General features: G+C 66.0%; 1 protein-coding gene across 3 annotated transcripts in view; it reads right to left on the bottom strand.

Moving 5' to 3' along the window:
- Window positions 1–21,394, bottom strand: part of DOT1L (DOT1 like histone lysine methyltransferase) — a 63,908-nt gene that overhangs the window by 17,259 nt on the left and 25,255 nt on the right. For all 3 annotated transcript variants that reach the window (XM_047850096.1, XM_047850098.1, XM_047850097.1), the window contains exons 3-15: window positions 20,753–20,827; window positions 18,673–18,736; window positions 17,125–17,353; window positions 16,231–16,325; window positions 15,810–15,872; window positions 8,933–8,988; window positions 6,787–6,866; window positions 3,010–3,078; window positions 2,270–2,376; window positions 1,977–2,018; window positions 991–1,101; window positions 607–841; window positions 95–208 (exon numbers count right to left, since the gene is read on the bottom strand). In XM_047850096.1, the coding sequence (XP_047706052.1) occupies window positions 95–208; window positions 607–841; window positions 991–1,101; window positions 1,977–2,018; window positions 2,270–2,376; window positions 3,010–3,078; window positions 6,787–6,866; window positions 8,933–8,988; window positions 15,810–15,872; window positions 16,231–16,325; window positions 17,125–17,353; window positions 18,673–18,736; window positions 20,753–20,827 (1,340 nt within the window). The remainder of the gene's footprint in view (window positions 1–94; window positions 209–606; window positions 842–990; window positions 1,102–1,976; window positions 2,019–2,269; window positions 2,377–3,009; window positions 3,079–6,786; window positions 6,867–8,932; window positions 8,989–15,809; window positions 15,873–16,230; window positions 16,326–17,124; window positions 17,354–18,672; window positions 18,737–20,752; window positions 20,828–21,394) is intronic.

The following is a 21,394-nucleotide window of genomic DNA, read 5'->3' as shown; positions in this document are numbered from 1 at the left end:
CGGGCCGACCCAAGGCCCGGGTGCCACCTGGCGGCACTGAGCCTGAGGCCCGGGGCGCCCAGCGTGGGGGCCTGCGGGCCAGGCCGCGGCTCACCTAGCAGCTTCTGCAGTGCGGGCGGGGTGGCTGCCAGCAGCGGCCGGTCGGGGGCGTGCCGCTGCACGCAGGGAGGTAGCTGATAGAAGGGGCTATGAGGTGACCTGTACGCATCTGCGGGGAGAAGCACATTCACGCGTCAGCGGCAGACTGACGCTCCCGGGGCCCGGCCAGTCCGTTCCACGGAACTGCCAGGTCTTTGTAAAGACACGACCGAACGCGGTCGGCCAAGGACGCTGGCAGGCACGACATCCCGGCAGTTCCGGAAGCAGAGACGCGTCCCCTCGCGACCGAAGAAACCCCAGCTCTTCACCAGAGCCTGGGTCGGCAGGATGCTGGCAAGGCCCGGAGCGGGACCCGCTCCGGGGCGGGGCGCCCGGGCGGAGACAGGCCCGGGGCACGCCCCAGTGCGTCTGCGGCACCGAGCCACTCGGCGCACGAGCCGTCACCGTGGCCTGAGCCCCGAGGAGGAGAGGTGAGGGGGGCTGTGGGCCCGCTCGCGGCCGACTCACCCTGTGGCGAGGGCGCCGCCGTCTGCGACGAGGCCGGGGCGTGCAGGAGGTCCAGTGCAGTTTGGCTCTTCCGGGGCTTGCGCTCGGGGTTGGCAGCGCTCATCTTCTTGGGGCGCCCGCGCTTCCTGCCGGCCATTTTCCGCCCCTTCTTGTTCAGCTTCTTCTTCCGGGCTTTGGAGGGGGACGGCTTTTTGATGGCGGTCGTCCCAGCCTTCTCTTCCTCGGCACCGGAATCCTAGCGGACAGCGGGCGGCGGGGCGTCAAGGGGACGCGATGCCCTCGTCGGGGACGCGCGTTCCCGGTAAGTCACGGGAGCCGCCCTCCACGGAGCACGGGGGGGGGGGGGGGGGGGGCGCGGGTGCAGGGCATGCGGCGAGCGCTCACCACGGGGGTGTCCGCGGCCACGGCAGCCTTGCTCTCGGGCACCTTGGTGGGAGTGGTCGTGTTGCTCTTGCTCTCTCGCTGCTGCCGGCGCCGAGCCGCCTCCTGCTCCTCCTGGAAAGCAAGCGGTGGGCGTTTGCGGATGCGCGGGCTCGGCCGGGCCCTCCCGCACGGCTCGCGGTGCGCCACCCGCACAGGCGGGGAGACCGAGGCACGGCGGAGTCCGAGCGTGCAGCCCCCCCCTCCCCCCGCCACCCTCTAGGCAGACCGTGCGGACCGTGGGGCAGAGGAGCCGCCCGACCGTCCCTTCCCTCCCGTGGGCGGCGAGCTTTGCCACACCGCCACACCGAGAGAGGCCTGTGCCCGAGGGCAGACGCTGCCGCCGGCCTGGGCTCCCGGCAACACCCGGGCGGGCCGGCAGCTGCAGGGCTGTGGGCACAGGTGCCCGGCTACGGTGGGAAGGACACGGGGCCCCAGGTGGCAGGAGCTGGCCGTCTGACAGGCCTCTCTTGCACATGGACTTGTCTGAGTCTCCAGAAAGAAAGAAAAGCTCTCGGACAGACGTACAGAACAAACGGACAGCGGCCACGAGGCCGCAGCGGGGAGGGCGTGAGCACTGGGAGGAATGCAGGAACCAGGCGGCCGGCGCAGTCAGGACCCAGGCTGGCGCCCCGCTTCAGGGGCGGCCGCTCTGCCCTCGGATGGCGACCCACGCCGGGACAGCACGAGGGCCGCTCGCCGCCCTTCAGCACAAATGCCCGCGTCACCAAAGCCCACTTCAGAGACCCGCTCAACCCGCTGCCGAAACGCGCATAAGAACCGTGGCCCAGCTGCGGCCGTTAAGGACGAGGCGGGTGTGCGCGGGCGGGGCCGTGACCCAGACCCCATCACACAGACCAGCACCTGCGCGTGTGTGGCCGCTTGCAACCCGCACACCCCAACAGGCAGCACACACACGCTGTTCAGGCGAGGGAAGAACACAGACTTACCCTGAGTTTTGGGTTTTTCAGACTAGAAAAATAGTTTTCAAGCTAAAAATACAAAAAGGAAAGGAACACTCTTATTAGAAGTCAGCCCCGACCCCTTCAGGACGAAAGCAACGTCCCGGATGCGCAGCCAGTGGGCGCTCCCGGGAGGGTGGCACAGAGGCCCCCAGGCGGACGTCTCCCAGCGTGTGGGGCCCGACCCTGTCACGAGCCACCCGGGACAAGGCCCGCCCCACACGAGGGCTGGGGCCGTGGAGAGCGCCGGGCCCCCCAGCCCGCACGCGTGGGGCACTCACTATGGTGCGGTCGATGGTGTGCAGGTAGTAGGACACTGGCTTCCCCGTCCAGGACACAGAGCCCTTCAGGGGCGAGAGCTCCACGACGCGCATGATGGTGCCGATGTCTGCGCACAAAGGGCTGCGGTTAGGGCCCCTCCTGCGCCCGAGGGGTGAGCGCGGGGTGTGCGTGGGTGGGGGGAGGCTCTGCGCGGTTTTGTGGGGACTCCCTCCCTCCTCACAAGAGACAGGTGGGAGGCCAGGTGAGGTGCTCGCATCAGTCCCACTCCCCCGAGGGGCTTGTCCAAGGAGAATGGCGACAAGCCCCCGTGGGGTCGGAGACCACTTAGAGGGCGACTGAAAAGCAACGTGGCTACAGGAGCCGCCAGCAGCACACAAGAGGTCATGAGCCCCGGGGCCCATGTGGCGTGGCCCAGGGGCCTGAGGTGCAGCCCATGCTATGCAGGACAGCCACCTCTGTGACAGACCCCTCCCTGAGTTCTCCTGACCTGTCCCGCCTTCGACACCCCTGGGGCCACTCTGCCCCCAGGGGACACAGGGCAGGTCTGGGGACGTCTGTGGTCATCACAACCAGGGCGGTCCTGGCATGGGGTGGGGGGCGGGGGCCGGGCAGGGGAGGAATGCCCCCCAGGGGGCGGTCTGCCCCGACGTGAGCAGTGCCGGGGGACAGACCCTACGCTGACACAGCCAGATGCCGGAAATCACAGATCTTAATACTTCAGCAACCAAGAACTTCTTACCGCTCAAGTTTCTGCTGTTTATTCTGAAGTTCAGAGGCGCAAAGGGCTTCGAGGACACAATTCTGCCGCCTGAAACACAAACCTAGTTACTGCCGTTCGTGGGGAAGCACCTGCACGCACACAAATGAGAGGGAGACAGACGTCAGGGGAGTAAGGGGAAGCCGCAGGAGGAGCGGGGACAGCGACCGCGTGCACAGCAGCAGGACGGAGTCCCGTCCGCCTCCTAAGAGGAAGAGCAGGACCAGGTGCCGCCTCCCAGCTTAACTGTGTCCCGCCAGCTGCTCTCCTGTGACAACGGTCCAAGGCCCCACGGTGCTGACCTCAGACCCAAAGGTCCCAGCTAGGGGCTCACCCATCTGTGAGGACAGACCGGGCGGGAGTGAGGACGGTGACTTGGCACGCCCCCCCCCCCACCCCCCCCCCCCCCGGTCTGCGTGCTTGTGGGACGCGTCCCTCAATCGACAGCCAAGGCAAAGCCCTAGAGCCCCAAAAGCAGCACCGGGCTGCGTCGGCGGGGCAGCCACACGGGCCGCATCATCCCCAGTGTGCGGAGTTCTAAGGAGAGAGGACTCACAGAGGAATCCGCGGGCTCAGGAGGGAGTCCGCGGCGCGTGCGTGACAAACACCGCGAACAAACACGCGTGCTCCCAGAAGCCATGCTTCTCCGTATGAGGGAAAAAAGAGCCAGTGGGGGAAGTCAAGGAAAACAATACGGTCACGTTCAAATTGGAAAAGTCCCAGGGCACCTGGGTGGTCGGTGGGCTGAGCTCCGACGCTTGATTTTTGGCCAAGGTTATGATCTCACGGTTCGTGGGACTGAGCCCCTCGTCAAGCTCCGCGCTGACAGCACAGAGCCTGCTGGGGATTCTCTCTCTGCCCCTCCCCTGCTTGTGCACCCTCCCTCCTCTCTATCAACGAATCAATCAATTGGAAAACTCCCTTTGAGTGCAGTTCGACACACGCACACAGGCACAGACGCACACGGGCACAAACACGCCAGCCCGCCATGACCCCCGGCGCCGGGAGCACCCACTGCCCCACCCGGTCCTGAGAACCGGCCCCCCGGGAGCAGGGGGTGACGGGCCCAGCGCCGGGCCAGAGGCGAAGTCAGGGGGCGGACGTGTCGTGCCAGGGCATGAGCCAGAGCTCACAGAGCGCGCGGGGTCGCATCAGAGGTCTCGCAGCCAGGGACTGAACAGAGCCCCGTGGGACGCTGGGAACCCAGGGCGCCTCTGAGAGCGTGGTGCCAAGCGGGATAAACGCCGGGTCCACGGGCACTCCCGCTAGGAGCCTGGCACCCCGCGCCGCCCACTCAGCAACAGCCGGTGCCGCGAGGGCCCGGGAGGAGGTCACGGCCGGCAGCTGGGACCGCAGGGCTCGGCAGGCAGCCCTCCCACGGGAAAGCACGATGCAGAGACCCGGAGAGCAACGCCGCGCGGGACGGCGAGCCCGAGTGCCCGGCAGGCGTCCCCGACGAGCAGGGAGGAGATGTGTTGGAGCCAAAGCCCGCGAGGCCCCTGGCCAGGGCAGGGCGGTGGGAAGGCAAGCTCTCGGGCGGGCAGCAGGCGGAGGGGCTCCCCGGTCCGTCCCGGGGCAGGTGCACGGCTCGGTCCCTACCCTGGGGCAGCAGCCACCGCTCACTCTTCCAAAATGACCAAGAGACACACGTGTGCACGACCTGTGGCCGTCGGTGCTGAAGACAGCCGGCAACCGCCTGTGTCTACGCAGAGCGACCCTCTCACGAGCTCAAAACCTTCTATCACGAGACACAGGGGACCCGATCCCGTTCCTAACAACAGGGGTGAAGAGGGCACCTGGGGCCTTCTTACAGCTAGGGACAGGACCCAGGTGGGAGGGGCAGGGAAGGTGCCACTCCCTGCCTGGGAGCACTGAGGTCACACGCAGGCCATCTAGGAGTCTAGAAAGTTCTTGCAGCTTTAGGAACTGCAGTGACCGGCTAAGAATGAGGGCACTTCCTGGGGCTTCCCGTCCAGGCCCCGGGGGGCCGACAGTGTGAGGATGGCATACACAACCTCACGGTACAGCCACAGCTCACGGCCCACTTCCCCCACCAGGGCACACCCCATTGGGCGCCCGCAGGCCAGTCGTGCTCATGCCCGGAGGACCCGGAGAAGGACGAGCACCTGAGGTCAGAGCTCTAACGAGGACAGCAGCAGCCCCTGGCCCCCCCCCCCCCCCCCCCCCCCGGAGCCCGGCCGCCGTGCACCCTGGGCGCTTGTGGGGAGGGGAGTCCCGAGCTAGGGTCTGAGCACTTGGCTGCAGGCTGGACCCACGAGCGGTGGGCTCCTCTCTCCTGAAACACCGTGCACGACGGCCAAGGACGCGGGGCTCAGTGCGTCACAGGGCTCGGCCCAACTGACTGGACTTTCTCCATGGGGAGAAACAGGTACGACCTCGACTCTTGGGTCAGTGAGGACGGATGAGAAACAGGCAGGAGGCCGCACACCGAGGAGAGCAAACGGCCAGGCGGCATGGCCCCCGTCCACGGAGACAGACAGGAGGACCCGCCGTGGCCCACGGTGTGCCCAGGGCAACCTACAGCCCACAAGAGTGCTGGCGTTTCTACCTCCCTCCGGGAGCTCGCCGGGTTCTCTCTCCCACGCTCCGAGTCCGAGCACAACATGCTGTGTGGCCCACCGGCACTTACAAAGGCCAAAGTTGGTATCCAAACAAATTAGCTGACTCCCACCTATTGAGAAGATTCCACACGGGATGTTCTCGTCCGTCTGACATTCCAAGCACACCAGGAAACCCCTGGCACGGCGAAGGGAGAGGAGACACCTAACCTGGGCCATCTGCGGCCTGAGCGGGCCCTGACCCCACTCCCGGGGCCAGAAGCCAAGAGCCGGAGGGAGCCTCCTTCCCTCGTCCCGCAGCCACAGAGGGTGTGGCGGGGGAGGGGGGGGGTGGGCACACGGCCCCATGGCACAGGCACCTCGGGCCGCCACTCAGGACGGCCGTTCCCAGGTGCTCCCCCAGAGGGAGCGGCTGGCTGTGCCAGGCCGTGAAGCGGCCGTGAGGCTGCCAAGAGGCTGCACCTCGGCACGCGGCCTTGACTCTCAGCTTGCCGAGATTTAGAAAACACACACTCTTCCCCGGGCGGCTCAGGCCGGACACAGTGGAGGGCCTCACACGCCACCAAAGCACCAACAGAGCTGCAAACCGAGAAGCCTTCACGGGCACGAGGGAAACACGACCCTAGGCGCACGTCTGGCTTGAGAACAAGAGTGCGGGCTCCCAGGCTCCTCCGCTGCCCCCCCCACAGCCATGCCGAGCAGCTGTGGCCGCGAGTTGGAGCCTCACACACAGCGAAGGGGCCGTCCCTCCTCCCCACCCCGGGAACGGAAGGCGGAGGCGGCCGGGCGGCGATGGGCCCAGACACAGGGAAAACCCAGGAAGAGCAAAGGGGCCAGTCTGGACGGCCCCGGTGCCCTCGCCACCCCCAGGTTAGGGCCAGCAGATAAAATGGGGACGCGAGTCAAATCTGAGTGTCAGGCACGGACCGAGCGATCCTGCAGCAGAAGCGGGGACATCCTCGTACAGAGAAGTCATTCGGTGTCTACGCGAAACGGGAACGTAACCGCACGGCCTGGGGCCCGCTCGTCAGTCTGGCCGCCCACCCGGGTCCCATCCGCGGAACCCCGCTCCCGAGGCTGACGGACACGGGCAAGGGCTCCAAGCCCCACAGCCGGTGCCGGATCCACAGACAGACCGGGCGCGGGGCGACGCAGGGCAGGGTTACGGGGAGCGCGTTACCTTCCTTCATGTTCGCAAACCGCTCCTTCAGCTGGTGATCCACCTCAGGACCAAAGGCAAAGTTATTCACAAATATAACACTGCAAAATAATATTCCAGTTGAGTACACCGAAGGCTCCATCCGCGCACGCGCACAGCACTCCGGGGCATACCATGCCACGGCCTCCTCCGCCAGCGCCCCAGCCCGGGGGGGGGGGGGGGGAGAAGGGGGTGCGACCGGGGCCCGCGGGCCAGGACGCTGAGCCCGGCTTGCTGCTGGCTCGACAACCAGGCCGCCCGCTTCCCTGGAGGAAAGGTGGACACCTGCTCGCCGGGAGGAGGCCCCTGGGGCCGAAACAGGACCGCAGAGATGTCCCCTGGGGACAGAGACGTGAGGACACCGAGGCAGCAGGAGAGGACCCGTGGGACCAGAAGCGAAGTCGTCCCCAGGGAGGGTGTGGCTCGCCCCTTCTCGGTTCTCCCTCGTGCCTGGCCGGACACGCCGCCCCACGCCCGCCCAGGCCCGGCTCTCGCCCACGAGAGGAACTCTGACGGCCGCGCTCGACGAGCAGCACGCCGCTGGCTCATCTGAGCCCACGAGTAACCCGGCTCTGTGCGCGGTCGTGTGGCTCCTGTCTCCCCACCTAAGGGCCTCCAGGTAAAAACTACGCCACAGCGAGAACCGGGCACAGCCGTCAGAACTGCGGACAGGGAGTTTACCTCCTCACCGGAACGTGACGGAACACAGAGAGAGGGCCGATGGCCGTCCCCTCGCTGCTCCATTTAAGTCTTGATTAAAATTAAAAAGCCTGGAAACCTGGGGCGCCTGGGTGGCTCAGTCGGTTTAGCGTCTGACTTTGGCTCAGATCATGATCTCACGGTTCACGAGCCCCGCGTCGGGCTCTGTGCTGACAGCTCTGTTCCCCTCTCTCTGCCCTTCCCCTGCTTACACTCTCCCGAAAAATAAATATTAAAAAAAAAAAAAAAAAAAAAAATCCTGGAAACTGTCACTGCACCCAGTAACAGAATGGTCCTGGGGAGCCTGAGCAGGGCGAGAACAGACAGCGCACCCAACAGGCATTAGAGACGCAGAAGCGCCCAGTGTGCTCCCCCCACAGCGCCGCATGGAAGGAGGGCGGGTGGGACTTTAGGCCGGGGCACAGGCGTCCCTGGGGGCTGAGAGACCGAGCCCCGACGAGAGAGCTGGGTGTGATAAGCCCTGACCGAAGAAGGGTGCTCTGAAGGCAGCCACCCTCTCATGTCTCGGAAGCCACCAGAAGCTCACTGAGGCCAGGCAAAGCAGGGGCGGACGCCCTAGCGATAAGGGGGCTGCTGGGGAGGGGGCCCAGAAGCAGAGAGCCTGGGGCACGTCAGGGGATGCTCTCCGGGCCCAAGGCCCGTCCTGCTCTCCCACAGGACCAGGGGCGGCGAGGCCCGGGGGGGCGGTGTGCTCGCCATGAGCTCTCACATCGCCAGCGCAACCAGAGACGAGACCCCTGGGCCTGGATGCTGCTAGCCAGCTCTCGGTGAGGATGGGGCTTCCTCTCCGCTGGAGAGCCCTCACATCCCTACCGATGGGGATGTTCATGGGGTCAGCACAAGGGGCTCAGGAAAAGAGGGAAGACCGGGTTGGCAGGGAGACCAGAGCGGACCCAGCACAGATAGGGGACCTGTCACAGGAGCGCCACAAAGGGACACACTCTGCAAAGAGCCGCCCCCCCCACCCCCCCCACCCCCCCCACCCCCCGCCTTCTACCTGCCCCCAGGCTCAGACTCTGGGGAACACAGGGCGGCAGGCGGTAAGCCTGCAGGAAAGGCAGAGAAAGGCCACACTGCCAGGTCCCCCAGACAGTGGCTGCTGCGGGCAAGGTTGACTTGTGTCCGGGGAGACCCACACGCCGGAGGCCAGAGAAGGGGCCGCAGACCCGTGTGGGGCCCAGGGCAGGCCCGTGGGCAACGCCGCAGCGTCCCAGCCGGCCGCCCTCAGGGGTCAGGGGTCAGGGGTGCGGACAGCCAGCCCCATGGCTGGCCGGGGGGCGGGGGATGGGCAGTGGGAGCCGGGGCCCCCCTCTGCTGTAGGCGAGGGGGGCCGGGAGAGAAAGACGGCTCGTGCCCCGTGGCCACGGACCCTCCCTCCCCTGGGGCACCTGCCCGGGCCGGACCCTACCTTGTGTTGGCAATCCGCTCTCTCCACTCCTCCGAGAGGAAGTCGCCTCTTTCCAGCTGGAAGGAAGAGAACAGGAGGGAGGCTGGTGGGGCCTCCCTGGGCGTCGCGCCCCGCCCGCCCTGCCCTCGGAGAGAGGATGAGATGAGCGCGGTCGCTAAAGTGGGGAGGACGTGAGACGGGGGAGGGGACGGCGGCTCCTGGGGCTACGGGACCACCCTCGGTCGGTCACTGCACGGCGGCCCGGAGCAGGGACGGGGCACACACAGGACAACAAGACGGTGGGCCGGAGGCTCCAGCTACACCAGAGGACACGCCGCGGGACCGCGAGGCACGGCCACTTCGCCGCTTCTGTTCCCACCCGCTGGCGAGGCACTCAGGAAGCGCCCCGGGGCACAGGTCTCCGCCAGGTGACAGCGTCCGCAGGGCTTGCTCTCTGCAACACACAAACACCCCCCGGGGCGTCCATCTGACCCCAGGCTTACGCCGCCCGGCTTGTCCAAGCCGCCTGCAATGCAAGGGCCCCGAGGCACCTTCCCTCCAGCTCTCCCTGCCGCTCGCGCTCGCGCGGCAGACGGACACGGCGACTCCGGGCCCAAGTCCGCCCGGGAGCACCCGGTTCGTGACAACCCACGCGGCCACAGCCATGGCGTTCCACAGGCCAAGAAGCCTAACTGTATCACTCTTTGAAAAGACAGTCATCACGGCTCCTCGGTGCCCACCGGAGAATGGAAAACACACATCTACACAAGATCCTGTGCACGCATGACCTCGGCAGCGTGAGTGATTCAGAAGAGCCAAACCGTGGAAACAACCCAAAATGTCCACCAGCGTGTCCCCCACACACAGGAAGGTCCCCCGGATGCCAGCAGGAGCCAGGCGCCCACCCCCGCCGCCCCGTGGACGGACCCCGAACACGCGACGCTCAGGGAGGGAACCAGACACGAGAGGCCCCGCGGGGTCTGAGTCCGCATGGGTGAAACGTCCAGAACAGGCCCATCCATGGACAGGGCGGGGCTCATGGAAGCCGAGGGTTGGGGGTGACTGCCCTCACCTGCACCCCCACACATGCGGTGAGGTGACCCGGAACCCCCACCCTTCTCGTGAAGACAGCAGCCCAACGGGGCACCGGCCCTGCAGGCTCTCACAAAGGGACGGAAGAGAGACCCCAGCAGAGAAGGTCCTGTGTGCTGCTGCCCCAGGGCATGAGGCCGTGAGCCAGGGCCCGAGCCAGGCCCGTCTTCCGGTGCACACGCGAGGAGACCGCCTAGGGCAGCATGCGGTGGATGTGCTGTGACAGCGCACGGCGTGGGGGACAGGGAGAAGGGGCGGCCACCCTAACGCGCTCTGGCACCTTGGGGGGGCTGCCCACACCCCAGTCGTCCTGTCTCTGAACCCCCTCCCCACCTGTGGAACTTTCAGGATCTGCACTCCCAAGGACAGCCCTGAGGTCCTCAGGAGTGGCTCAAGTCCAAAGTGCTTACTGTCCTGTGCAAGACAGAGCCCACACGGGCCTGACACCTCCCGCCCCCGAGGCCGGCTGACGAGGCCGGCCCTCAGGGGCGTCTGGACCCGGACTCCGGGGCTCCCACCACCCTCACCGGCGGGGGGCTCGTGTCCCGGAGCTGTCTGTGCAGACACAAGGTTTGCGCCGAGGACCTGCTCCCCTCCTGGGGTCTGGGGTCTCCGCCCGAGCCCGGCAGACGGGCCTGCTGACCGACCCCCGGTGAGAACCTGGGCGCTGGGTCTCTACGCCCCCTGGAGACCACACCTCACGTGTCGGTTTGGGGGAATTAAGCACATCCTGAGGGACACGCTGGGAGAGGGTTCTGGAAGCTTGGCCTGGTGTCCCCACCCCTGCCCCACACGCCTTTGCCCGGAGGTCATCTTGCTTCCTATCCTTTCTCTGTATAAACCACAGCCTTGGGGCTTGGGGACCACCATCTACTGAGCCCTGGGGGTCCTCCCGTAACACCTCCACCCTCGAGGGCCCTCCTGGCACATCCCTGCCCGTAGGGTGGGGTTCTGGGAACGGACAGGGGTGCCGCAGGTGTCTCTTGCCGCGGCCAGGTCCCTGACCTCGGAGGCCGGCTCACCGTCCACAGCAGCACTGTGGAGCTTCGGCCTCACATTCCAAGCAAGGAAACAGCCGGTGTCCAGGCTCTGCCCACCCAGCCCCTGCAGGCCTTCTCCGGGCACAGGCAGGCTGCGATCATCCAAGGGCAGTGACAGGCACAGTGACCAGCTGAGCCGGCCGTGCCGCTGGGCCCAGCGCTCCGGAGTTAACAGAGCTCAGAAGGACGTGCGTGGCCTTCCCGTGCGCCCCTGCCCAGGGGACCCCGAGACCTCCTTCTACAGAGAAGCGGGGAGACGCGTGAGAGGGCCCCGGCACGCACAGGTGCAGAGGGTTTCAGTCCCCATGACCACCTTTCCCCGCCCTTCCCAGAAACCACTGATCCGCCCGTGGCCCCCGCAGCCCCTCCCCAGGCTGCTGGTTCCCGCTGGAGGAACCCGTCTCCGGTGAGGGGACAAGAGCCTGCTTCCGAGAACGGAGAGACCCAGCTTGCCCCCACCCAAGGTCAGGTGGCCCCGCACGCTCCGTCACTCGATGTTCGCTAACCTGCAGCCCACCTGCCCAGGGGCAGCCCAACCCACAGACGGACACAGCGCAGCTCGGCAGGACGGACAGATCCTTTCCCTCAGCAGCACCGGGTCGCCAGCAGCTCGACCCAGACCAAGACCAGAGGGGAGGTGAGCCCAGCGCGGGGCTCCGGCTGACCCGGCCAAGGAGGAAGCTGCAGGCACCACGGCGCCCAGCCACCCCGAGGGCCGCACGGCATTGCCCGCCGGCAGCACTAGGCCGTCCTGACGCGGACAGCCCCGGAGGGGCGGCCGGCGCCCAGAGGGAGGCCCCCGCGCACTTCCTAGAGAGGCACCTGCCCACGAGGGCACGGCCGGTCCATAAAGACTCTGGCACCTTCCCCACGTGGCACTTCCACGAGGCCACGGGCACCCCAGGTACTGGACTCTCAACGCACGACACCTGCTGTGCGCCAGGCCCACCGCCAGGTGCCCACAGCAGGCGGGTCTCACCGTGAACTGTGTGATGGGGGCCCCGGGGGCTGGACAGAGCACCTCCCAGGCGGAAGGGACGGAGGGGGTGCCCTGAGGTCAGACAGACGCACAGACAGAAGCCAAGCAGAAGGGTGGGGGGGGGAGCGGCTCTGACAGGAGGGGTGCGTGGGGGGGTCGGGGGGGCCCGGCGGCTGGCAGCTGCTGGGCTGCAGGACGGGGGTGGGTGGGGGTGGGGGTGCCGAGGCTGGCAGGGTGAACCCTGGCTGGGCGGCGCCTCTGTGGTGGCGGGAGGGGGACCGAGGCGGCCGCCCAGGGAGCCTTGGCCCGGAGAAGCACACTGGGCTATTTTTAGACTCCCGTTGGCTTTGTTTCCTCTTCAGTCGGTAAGTAACGGGAGCGGGGCTCCGTCCGCCAACCAGGACGCCCGGTCAAAGCCACAGAAAGCTGGCAGGCCGGCCTCGCCAGACCCAGGACACAAGTTCCCGCCAGATCTGGGCGCTCACGGTCGGCACAAATCCACCACACCCTGCTGGAGCTGGGCCGCGCGGAGCCGGCAACAGAACGCCAGGGGCACGGCCAGCTGCTCGTCCACACACCACTCCGAGGCCGTGCCCCAGTGGCCTTCCAGCCAAATTCCATTCCCAGCCCCTTCGCCGGGGCCCCGATAGGGCCGACGAGTGCGGGAGGAACGAGAGGCCCTCCTGCGTGCCAACCACCGCACCACAAGGCTCTGACGCACCACCGACTCTGGATGGGGACGGGAGGAAGGGAAGAGGGGAGGTGGGGGGAGCAGAGGCCCGCCCGGGGCGCACCGCGCCCCCAGCCTCACCCCTGTCTCTTACTCCAGCCGTGAGGAACACGCCAGAGGCTAAAACCAGGCTCCAGACAAAGTGCCGGAGGCCGTGCGCGGATCCACACCAGCCGTTTCTGGGCAATCTCGGAACCTTTACGCTGTGGGCTGCAGCTGCCTGACCCCGTCACCAGAAACAGGAAGCGTTTGAAAACTTGAAAACCCAGGGCACCTGGTAGCTCGGTCAATGAGCGTCCGACTCTTGGTTTTGGCTCAGGTCACGATCCCAGGGTCGTGGGATGGAGCCCCGTGTCAGGCTGAGCGCGGAGCCTCCTTAAGATGCTCTCTCCCTCTGTCCCTCTCCCCTGTTCGCGTTCTAAGCTAAAACTTTAAGAAACAAAAATGAAATAGAACAATTTAGGAAGTCACAGCTTTAGGAAAACGATAAGCCATCTGGGAATACAGCCAGCGTTAACAGCAGATACGGGGACCGTGCGGGAAGAAGCTCCCTGGAAACAAACCCACTGGACCCACTGCGCACTCAGCCCGGAAAGCAAACACCAGGGGACCTCAGACACAGGGGCACAGGAGGAAGGCTGGACTGCTCGCCTTTCACGGAGGGGAGAAAACTCCGGAAGAAATCCCACCAGGAGACAGGGTGGGCAAGTCCCGGCCCAAGAGGAGCAGAAGGGCACGTCCCCACCGCGAGGCCGGCCTCACCCTGACACCAGAACCAAAGATGCTCCACAGGAAGGAAAATGGGCCGATATCTCTCAAGGACACGGGAGCGCCCCGGAAATCCGACACAGTGTGTGGAAACGACCGTGCGCCGCGACCGAGTGGGATCCACCCTGGCGGGAGGGCTGGCTCCGCTCACCGCATCAGCGGGCCAAAGAAAGAGCACAGGCTCACGCCAGACGCACAGAGGGCCTCCACGATGAAGCCTCTCGACAAAATAAGGCAGACGAGAACCACGTCAGCTTGATAAAGGGCACCCACGGGACACCTGCAAACGCACGTCGTCTCCACGGCGAGGAACCCGAAGCTTTCCCGATGCCACATCAGGACCAGGGCAAGGGGGCCGCTCTCTCTTCGTGACCGCGTCCTGCACACGTCTGCCGCCACGCTGGCGTGCACAGCAAGACAGACATACGGGACGCAGATCGAGAAGGAAGGCGTAAAACCGCCTGTGTTCACGGACGACAGGATCAAAAGAATCCAGAGAACAAACCAACAAACCTGGAACTAACCAGCCGTTACGGCAACAGTCACGGAGTAAGGGTATTGCTGCCCACGAACAAACCACACACAAAGGTCAGCTGCCTTCCTATCAACGGGCAACGAACAAGTGGAACCGGAGGCTAAAAAGACCTTCCCGTAAGCACCGAGACAGACAGACTGAGGCATAACCTTAACGGAACGTGTAGGACGCCCACACGAGGCTCAGTACAAGACCCTGGTGAACGACCTCAACGAAGAAGTCAACAGACGGACGGAGAGTCCCCGTGTGAGGGCAGGAAATACCGGCAAGATGTTGGTTCCTCCCGACCCAACGGGCAGATGCACACGTTCCCCCCGGCCCCGAGCCAGCGTGCTTTGTGACGGGCGCCCCCGGACGGACTCTCGGGTGTATCTGGACAAGGCAAAGACAAGCATCACGTCAGAGGACGGCCGGGCGCTGCGGGAGCGCAGACGCACTCCAGAGCCACGGGAACGCGGAAGGCACGGGCTGGTGAGGGAGACGGACAGCGGGACAGGACAGATGGCCAGAAACACTCAACTGCAAGGACGGGGCCCGCGTGCCCAGAAAGGATCCGGGAGCCGACCTCACACCTCACAGCTGCACACATCAAGCACAGAACCCGAACTCCCCAGAACGCCCAGAAGATAGCGAGGGGCAGGGGTGGGTGACCTTGGTTTGGGGAGTGCCTTTCCCACACTGCAGCAGAGGCACGAGCGTGAAAGCAGCAGCTGTCAGGCGGTGCTAAGGGAGCGGGAGCCTCCCCGCCTCCAGCCCCCCCCACGCCCCAGCCTGTCATCTCGTGACCAATCCTCATTCCCTAACACAAGCAGCTCAAAGCCCACGCCCCACGACGGCCCGCTTGGGGCCGGTGACTACGGAGAGGGAAAGAAGTGAACAAGGAACGGAGGGGCAACGGGGCCCCCGCCGCAGAGCCAAGTGGACCTCAGCGATCGGGGCCTCAACCTCTGGGTACGTGCAGGCGATGACCTGGGATGAGAGGAAGAGTCAAAGAAGCGGTTTAGACACACTCCGTCTGTGCCGTCCCCGCAGCAGCCCGGTACGGGGAGACTACAGGGCAGCGGTGTGTCCACGGCAAGAGAGTGAGGGACGGGGTCACGGGCCCAGACACACATTTCGAGGTGTGATTCAGGTGCCCGGGCGGAGGCAGACGGAGGCCCGGGGCCTCGAACCCTGGCCAAGGAGCCTGGGCATCGACAGGCGGGGCCGAGCAACGGAGGCCGAGGGGTGGCAGCCGGGAGAGCCGGGGGCGCGTGCGGCCCCAAAGCCGAGCCTCGCCAGGAGGGACTCACGGGCGGGGTCACGTACCACCACGAAGGCAAGGAGAAGGTGCCCCGGAGCGGGCCAGCGGGCGAGGGAAGAGGCCGTCCCACCCACACCCCACGGCCCAGCCTCGCACCGCTGCTGGCACAGACACGCGTGGAACGCCAAGGAGGGCTCCCCGAGAGCCCGCAGGGGCCTGGAGACACACGCACGACGAACTCCGTTCAGCGGCCGGGGAGAGGAGAGCCACCCCCGTTCTCGGACGGCAGGCGCAGGGGCCGCAGCCCCCGGGCAGCCCAGAGAGAGGGCGGAAGAGACCGGAGAGGGAGGCGGCGCTCCGGTGACGACACGCGCGCCCCACGCAGGGCCGGGACAGGCAGGGAGGGCGTCCCGTCCCGGGAGGGGAGAAGAACGGCGGGTCAAGGGGGAGGAGGAGGCACGGAAATGGAGCCGGGTCGGTAGCCGCGGGGGCATGGAGCGATGGCACTCACTGTGTATTCTGCATGCTTTTTTCCATACCATTTCATCCACTTCCTGAACTCTCGGTCCATGGTCTGCAAGGGAACGACCACACAGCCGTCAGCGGCTCCCCGTGGCCCCTTCCTACCCCCGCGAGACGAGTGGGGGGGCCGCCCGTGGACCAGGCCTCAACACGACCCCTTTGACAAGCAGCCCCAGGACAGCCCGGGGCCTGCAGGGTCCACGGGTCCGGACCACACACTCTAAAGGGGTTTCCGAAGACAGAGGCACTGCCCCAACCCCACTGGCCCCTCCCCGGGCAGCCGCCTCTGGAGGGCACGGGCCGCCCTGTGGGGAGCACACGGAGACCCGCCTTGTTCTGTCCTCTCTCTGTGCCCCGCAGGTCATGGCCAACAGGAGCCAGACCCTGCACCGTACTCCAGGGTCACTCACCTCCGCGTACTTGGCTGGGATGTCGGCTTTCTCCACGCCGTAGTGATGTTTGCAGTTGGTGGCCGCGGCCACCTGGAGCACGACCTGGCCCACTCCTTCAGAGACAAACACAGAGAGAGAGAGACAGAGAGGGGGAGGGGGAGAGGGAGAGAGAAGGAGGGAGGAAGAGAAAGAGGGAGGGAAAAAGAGGGAGAAGAAGGAGGGAGAGAAAGAGAGGAAAAGAAAGAGAGGAAGAGAGAGAGAGGAAGAGGGAGGGAGGGAGGGAGGGGGGAGAGAGAGGGAGACAGAGAGGGAGGGGGAGAGAGAGGGAGACAGGGGGGAAGGGAGAGGTGCTGTCACAGACGCGGCCCCTGGGTCAGAGGCGCGACCTACCCCTGGTGCTGCCCATGGGGGTCAACAGGCAGAGGCCACAGGCTCTCCCAGCTCACTGAGGACATTCTAGGGACACAGACCCTGAGCTGAGCCCCCACCCGCGGATGGGACGGCCGTCTCGCTCACACTGCCTCACACACACAGGCCACCGCACGGCCCCCGCGTCAGGACGCTGTTCTCCTGAGACCTAAGTGATCCGCGAGACACGGCTCCACAAGACGCGGGAGCACCCCGAAGGCTCCGGCCACCCGAGCCCACCCCCGTCGGCGCCACAGCGTGGCGGGGGCGGGCTCTGACGCAGGGCTGCAGGGAGCAGGCCCCGCGCACCAGAGACAGGCTCTCCGGACCGTGCGTCCTGACAAGTGGGCCGCACGCACGCAGGCCCAGCCGTCCAGGTCTCAAGAGGCCACGGGGGCTTGCTGCGAGGGGCTGCGGGCAGCAGGGGGTGGTGACCGAGCCACCCGCTCTGCCTCCGGGGGCCAGGGAGGCGGCGTGCTGCCGGCACGGGCTGCCCGCACTCACCACTGCCCAGGTCCACAAACAGGTCGTCCTCGGTCATCTTGATCTCGTCGATCATCTGCGCGACCAGGTCAAAGGAGGTCTCCCCGTACACCTCCGGGGAGAAGGGCTCGTAGTTGTTGAGCTTCTCGGGGTCCGTCACCGAGTGGTTATACACCTGCTGCAGGATGTGCCGCAGGAGCCCGTTGGACGGCCGGGTGTTCAGTTTCATGGGCTGAGTGGTCCCCTTCCACTAGGGCGTCAAAGGGAGCACGTCACAAGTGACCGTCCTCCCAGCACCGCGGACTCCGCCCGAGCCGGCTAAAGGCTCACACGTATGTGCCGTCCTGGGCGCCACACCCCTCGGGAGACGGCAGAGGCCGCTAGCTGTGCGGGCCCCGCAGCCCTGGCCTCAGAGCCCTCTGCCCTTACCCGGGAGCCTGGCTGGGCAGAGAAGTGGGCCGCGAGCCACAAAAAGGGCTAGCGCCTTGCGGGCCCTTCTTAGGGCCCCATGGCCGGGACCTCTGCCTCAGGGACAGGAGCTGGGCCCGAAGGGGCAGTGGGTCCTCTGACCCCTCACAGCCCACCCCCTTCCAACGCACAGCAGCTGCCCTTCAGCCACCTGCAGCCAGGACTGGGGCACAGAGCATCCCCGAGGACCATCCCCACCTAGAGACACAGGGCGGCCTGGAGCCAGGCCACCACTGGAGACCGCACGGCCCGGCCCAAACCTCAGGCCCCGCCTCCTGCCCAGGACAAAACTGAGGCAGTGGGGTGGGGGTGCCACACAGCTGACCCCAGAAAAACCTCTGAGCCCCAGTCCCTTTGCACAGGAGGCCCGAGGCCTGACCATACTCGACTGACTCAGCATCCCCCTCCCCCATCACTGCTACTAACGGGGATGACTGCCCTGTCCCAGGCCCCGGTGTCACAGGGCCTGTCACCCCACCACAGCCTCCCCCACAGCAAGGCTCCTGCCGGAGAGCCCCCACCCAGACCAAGAGCCCACACTGTCTGGACAGCAGAACGTCCTTGGAAACAGGAGTGACGCGCTCTTTGGAACTGCTTCCACAGCCTGGCCTGGCCCGGCTGTCTCTGTTCTTTGCCAGGCGAGTCCTCCTAAGGCCCCAGCATGGTGGGTCAGGAAAGCGAGGACAGAGCCTCAGGCCTCTCCCCAGTCAGAATGTCTCAGGAGGGCGGGGAGATGCTCACAACGCTGCTGGCCGAGGGGCAGGAGAGGCCCCGGGAAGCTCCTCAGCGTGTCCGCCTGTCACAGTCTGCGGAGACGGGGCACCAGCGGGAAGGTACGCGTGCGCCCGAGCCTGGGGACGACCGCTGGGCACACAGGGCCTGAGGACGCACCCCACCCCCGACAGCAGCTCCCCAGACCCAAGCCACATTCGTGCGCCCCTGCAGACGCCTCTCAAGGAAGCCCACACTCCAGGTGGCCTGCAGGCTCTGGGAGGCGTGTGGTTAAAACCACCCGGGGAGCGTGAGGGCAGCCGGGTCGGGCAGCCCAGCACACGCCCCAGGCAAGGAGCCGAGCGTGGGGGGAGGGCAGAGGCCACCTACCAGCTGGTGGATGCTGTCGATGGCGCGGTTGTACTTATCACAGAGCCTCTGCATGCTCTCGAAGCTGGAAGGCAAGGGAAAGGCTCCGGTCACGGTCACGGAGGAGCTCGGAACGAGCCGTGGGGGCCCAGCCGGCCTCTCGGGAGGGACAGCCCACGGCCAGGCAGAGCCAGCCCGCCCCCCGGTGGGCAGGCGGAGGACTCGGGCCCCCAGGAGAACCGCGCGTGGGCGACAAGGCCGAGCCAACAGTCTGGGGCTGAGACAGTCTTGGGCCACGTGCCGCGTGCTTGGGGCGGCCTGCGGAGGCCGAGGCTCCCGGGTCAAACCCAAGGTCAACGGCGCGCTCAGGAGGCGTTAGGTGAGGAGGTGAGGAGCCCTGCACAGACTTCACGTCGCGCTGTGGGCAGGACCCGGGCCAGCCGTCACTGCCCCTAGGGCCGGACAGCAGTCCCATCTGACCTGCCAGCAGGACCCACTGCCCCGCAGGGCTGTGCACCGGCCCCACACGGTCTTCCTTCCCTGGCCGGAAACAGCCCCTGCCTCAGCCCTAACTTGATGGGTTTGGGGACCACCCGGCGGCAGCAAGGGCCCCCTGACTCTCCTGGGCACTGCCCAACACCGGCCTCTGCAGAAAGCTTCCAGCACTTTCCAAGACATAGGTAGCACGTGTTAGATACCTAATGACAACCGGGCTGGGAGTCTGTCGGTGAGACTAGACTCTCCCAAACCCCACCATTTTTACTTCAAGTATGACTTTCAGTGAAATCCTCTAACCCAGGAGCCACCCCCACCCCCCCACCCAGGGCTGACTCTGCCTCCAGGGGACACTGCGTGACATCTGCGGATGCTCCGGGGCACTTCCGGCATCGACAGGGTGGGGCCAGGGACGCTGCTCAGCCTGTGACAGGGCCCGGGACGCCCCACAGAGGACGAGACCCGCTTGGTGTCAGCGGTGCGGAGGGGACGTGCTCCAAGTGTCTGCCCCAAACCGGAGGGGGAGTCACCGGCTCTTCCTACAACACCCACAAACGCACACAGAGCAAGGAGGCTTCCCGCCCTGAGCAGGACACCAGGAGCGTGGGAGAGGAGCCTCCACACCCAGGGCACGGGAAGCGATGGCCGCACCGTGTGCACCCCGAGCTTCCTGCCCCAGGCCTCCCTGCGTCTTCACCGACCGCCTGCCCCTCATCCTCGGCCGCGCCCCAGACCGGCCCCCCAGTGTCCACTTGCAATCTCTCCTAACCCACCTGGACACGGAAGGGAAAACCACCTTGAAGGAAAACCATCCTTAAAAACACTGGCCAGGCACAGAGCAATCAACCCTTTTCTGACGGTGTGCTTCGCTGGCCAAATGCCTAGTGTCCAAGGGTCAGCGCCCGTCCGCACCCTCGCCCTGGGATCGGGAGGGGCGTAACCCAGTCCTCGGCCGGGCCCCTGCTGCCAGAGGCACAGGCCACCAGAGCCCAGGGCCTGAGCGCTCGGGACGACGGAGGGTGAGCACAGCCCCTTCCTTGCTTCTCAAGTGCTGAGCTGATCGGGGAACGGGGTACGGGGCCAGGGCTGGCTCAGGCTGGAAGAGCGAGGCCAGGTCAACGACAGTGGGGTGCCAGGCCCCGCAAGGGGCTTCGGGGCTCCTCTGGGCCCAGCTATCATGCCCGCAGGTGACCCAGTCCTCCGGACAGACTGCAGGCCGCTTTCAAGCCTGCCCAGAGCTAAACCGGCAGGAGTGGGGAAGAAGAGAAACAAACAACTCCAGGCAGGCATTCCAGAGCCTGCCCCGCCCTTCCCCACCCACAGGACTCTCCCCATCCGGATGTGCCCGCGGGGAAACTGCCAGAAGCTGCCGGAGGGTGAACCCCAGAGACCCTGCCTGGAGCCGGCCGGCGCCCGCAGAGAAGGCAGCGCCCGCCAGCCGGGGCTGGCCCCGCACACACGGCAGGGGCAGCGCCCGCAACGCACCCCTCCCAATCGCGTCCTCCGGTGTCTGATCCACGTTTCCCCCAACAAAACCTCACGGAGGCGCCAGCCAACCCGGACGGGGAGTCTCAGACCAGAGACCACTCGGCAGAGCTCGGCTCACCTTTTGGTGTCGTAGTCGATTAAAACGTAGTTCTCCATAGCGAGCTTGAGGTCCGGGATCTCTTCGCAGACCCACCTGAAACACAAGTGTAGAGACAGCGGTGAAGACTGTTACGATCGTCTATTTTCACTCTCAACGGTCTTAAACACGGTTTGCTCCCAAATACTGAGGACAAAAACAACAACAAATCCTCATTACCGAACTCAAAACGCACAAGAGGAAAGGGAGGCATCACTTCAGAACAAATCGCGTAAAGTTTAGGACGAAGTTGTGACACACATGCTTCCGTGGCTTCAGTCGGTGTCGCCTACGGGGGGGGGGGGGGGGGGGGGGAGGAGGGTAACTGGGCTCGCTCGCGACGGAGCCTGGAAGCGTGCCTGATCAGGTCAGAGCTTGAAAAGCAGCGGGTGGACGGAGGGTTAAAGGCAACTATTTTTCTCTTAAGTTTGTTTATTTATTTTGAGAGAGAATGAGCGGGGTAGGGGCAGGAACAGAGAGAGAGGGAGGGACAGAGAGAATCCCAAGCAGGCTCCACGCCGACAGAGCAGGGCTCGACCTCATGAACCATGAGATCACGATCTGAGCGGACATCCAGAGTCAGACCGAGCCACCCAGAGGCCCCTAAAGGCAACTATTATCTCA

The sequence above is a fragment of the Prionailurus viverrinus genome, chromosome A2 (genome assembly GCF_022837055.1).
Source record: "Prionailurus viverrinus isolate Anna chromosome A2, UM_Priviv_1.0, whole genome shotgun sequence".
NCBI classification, from domain to species: domain Eukaryota; kingdom Metazoa; phylum Chordata; class Mammalia; order Carnivora; family Felidae; genus Prionailurus; species Prionailurus viverrinus.
This window is presented reverse-complemented; position numbering and strand designations above follow the sequence as displayed.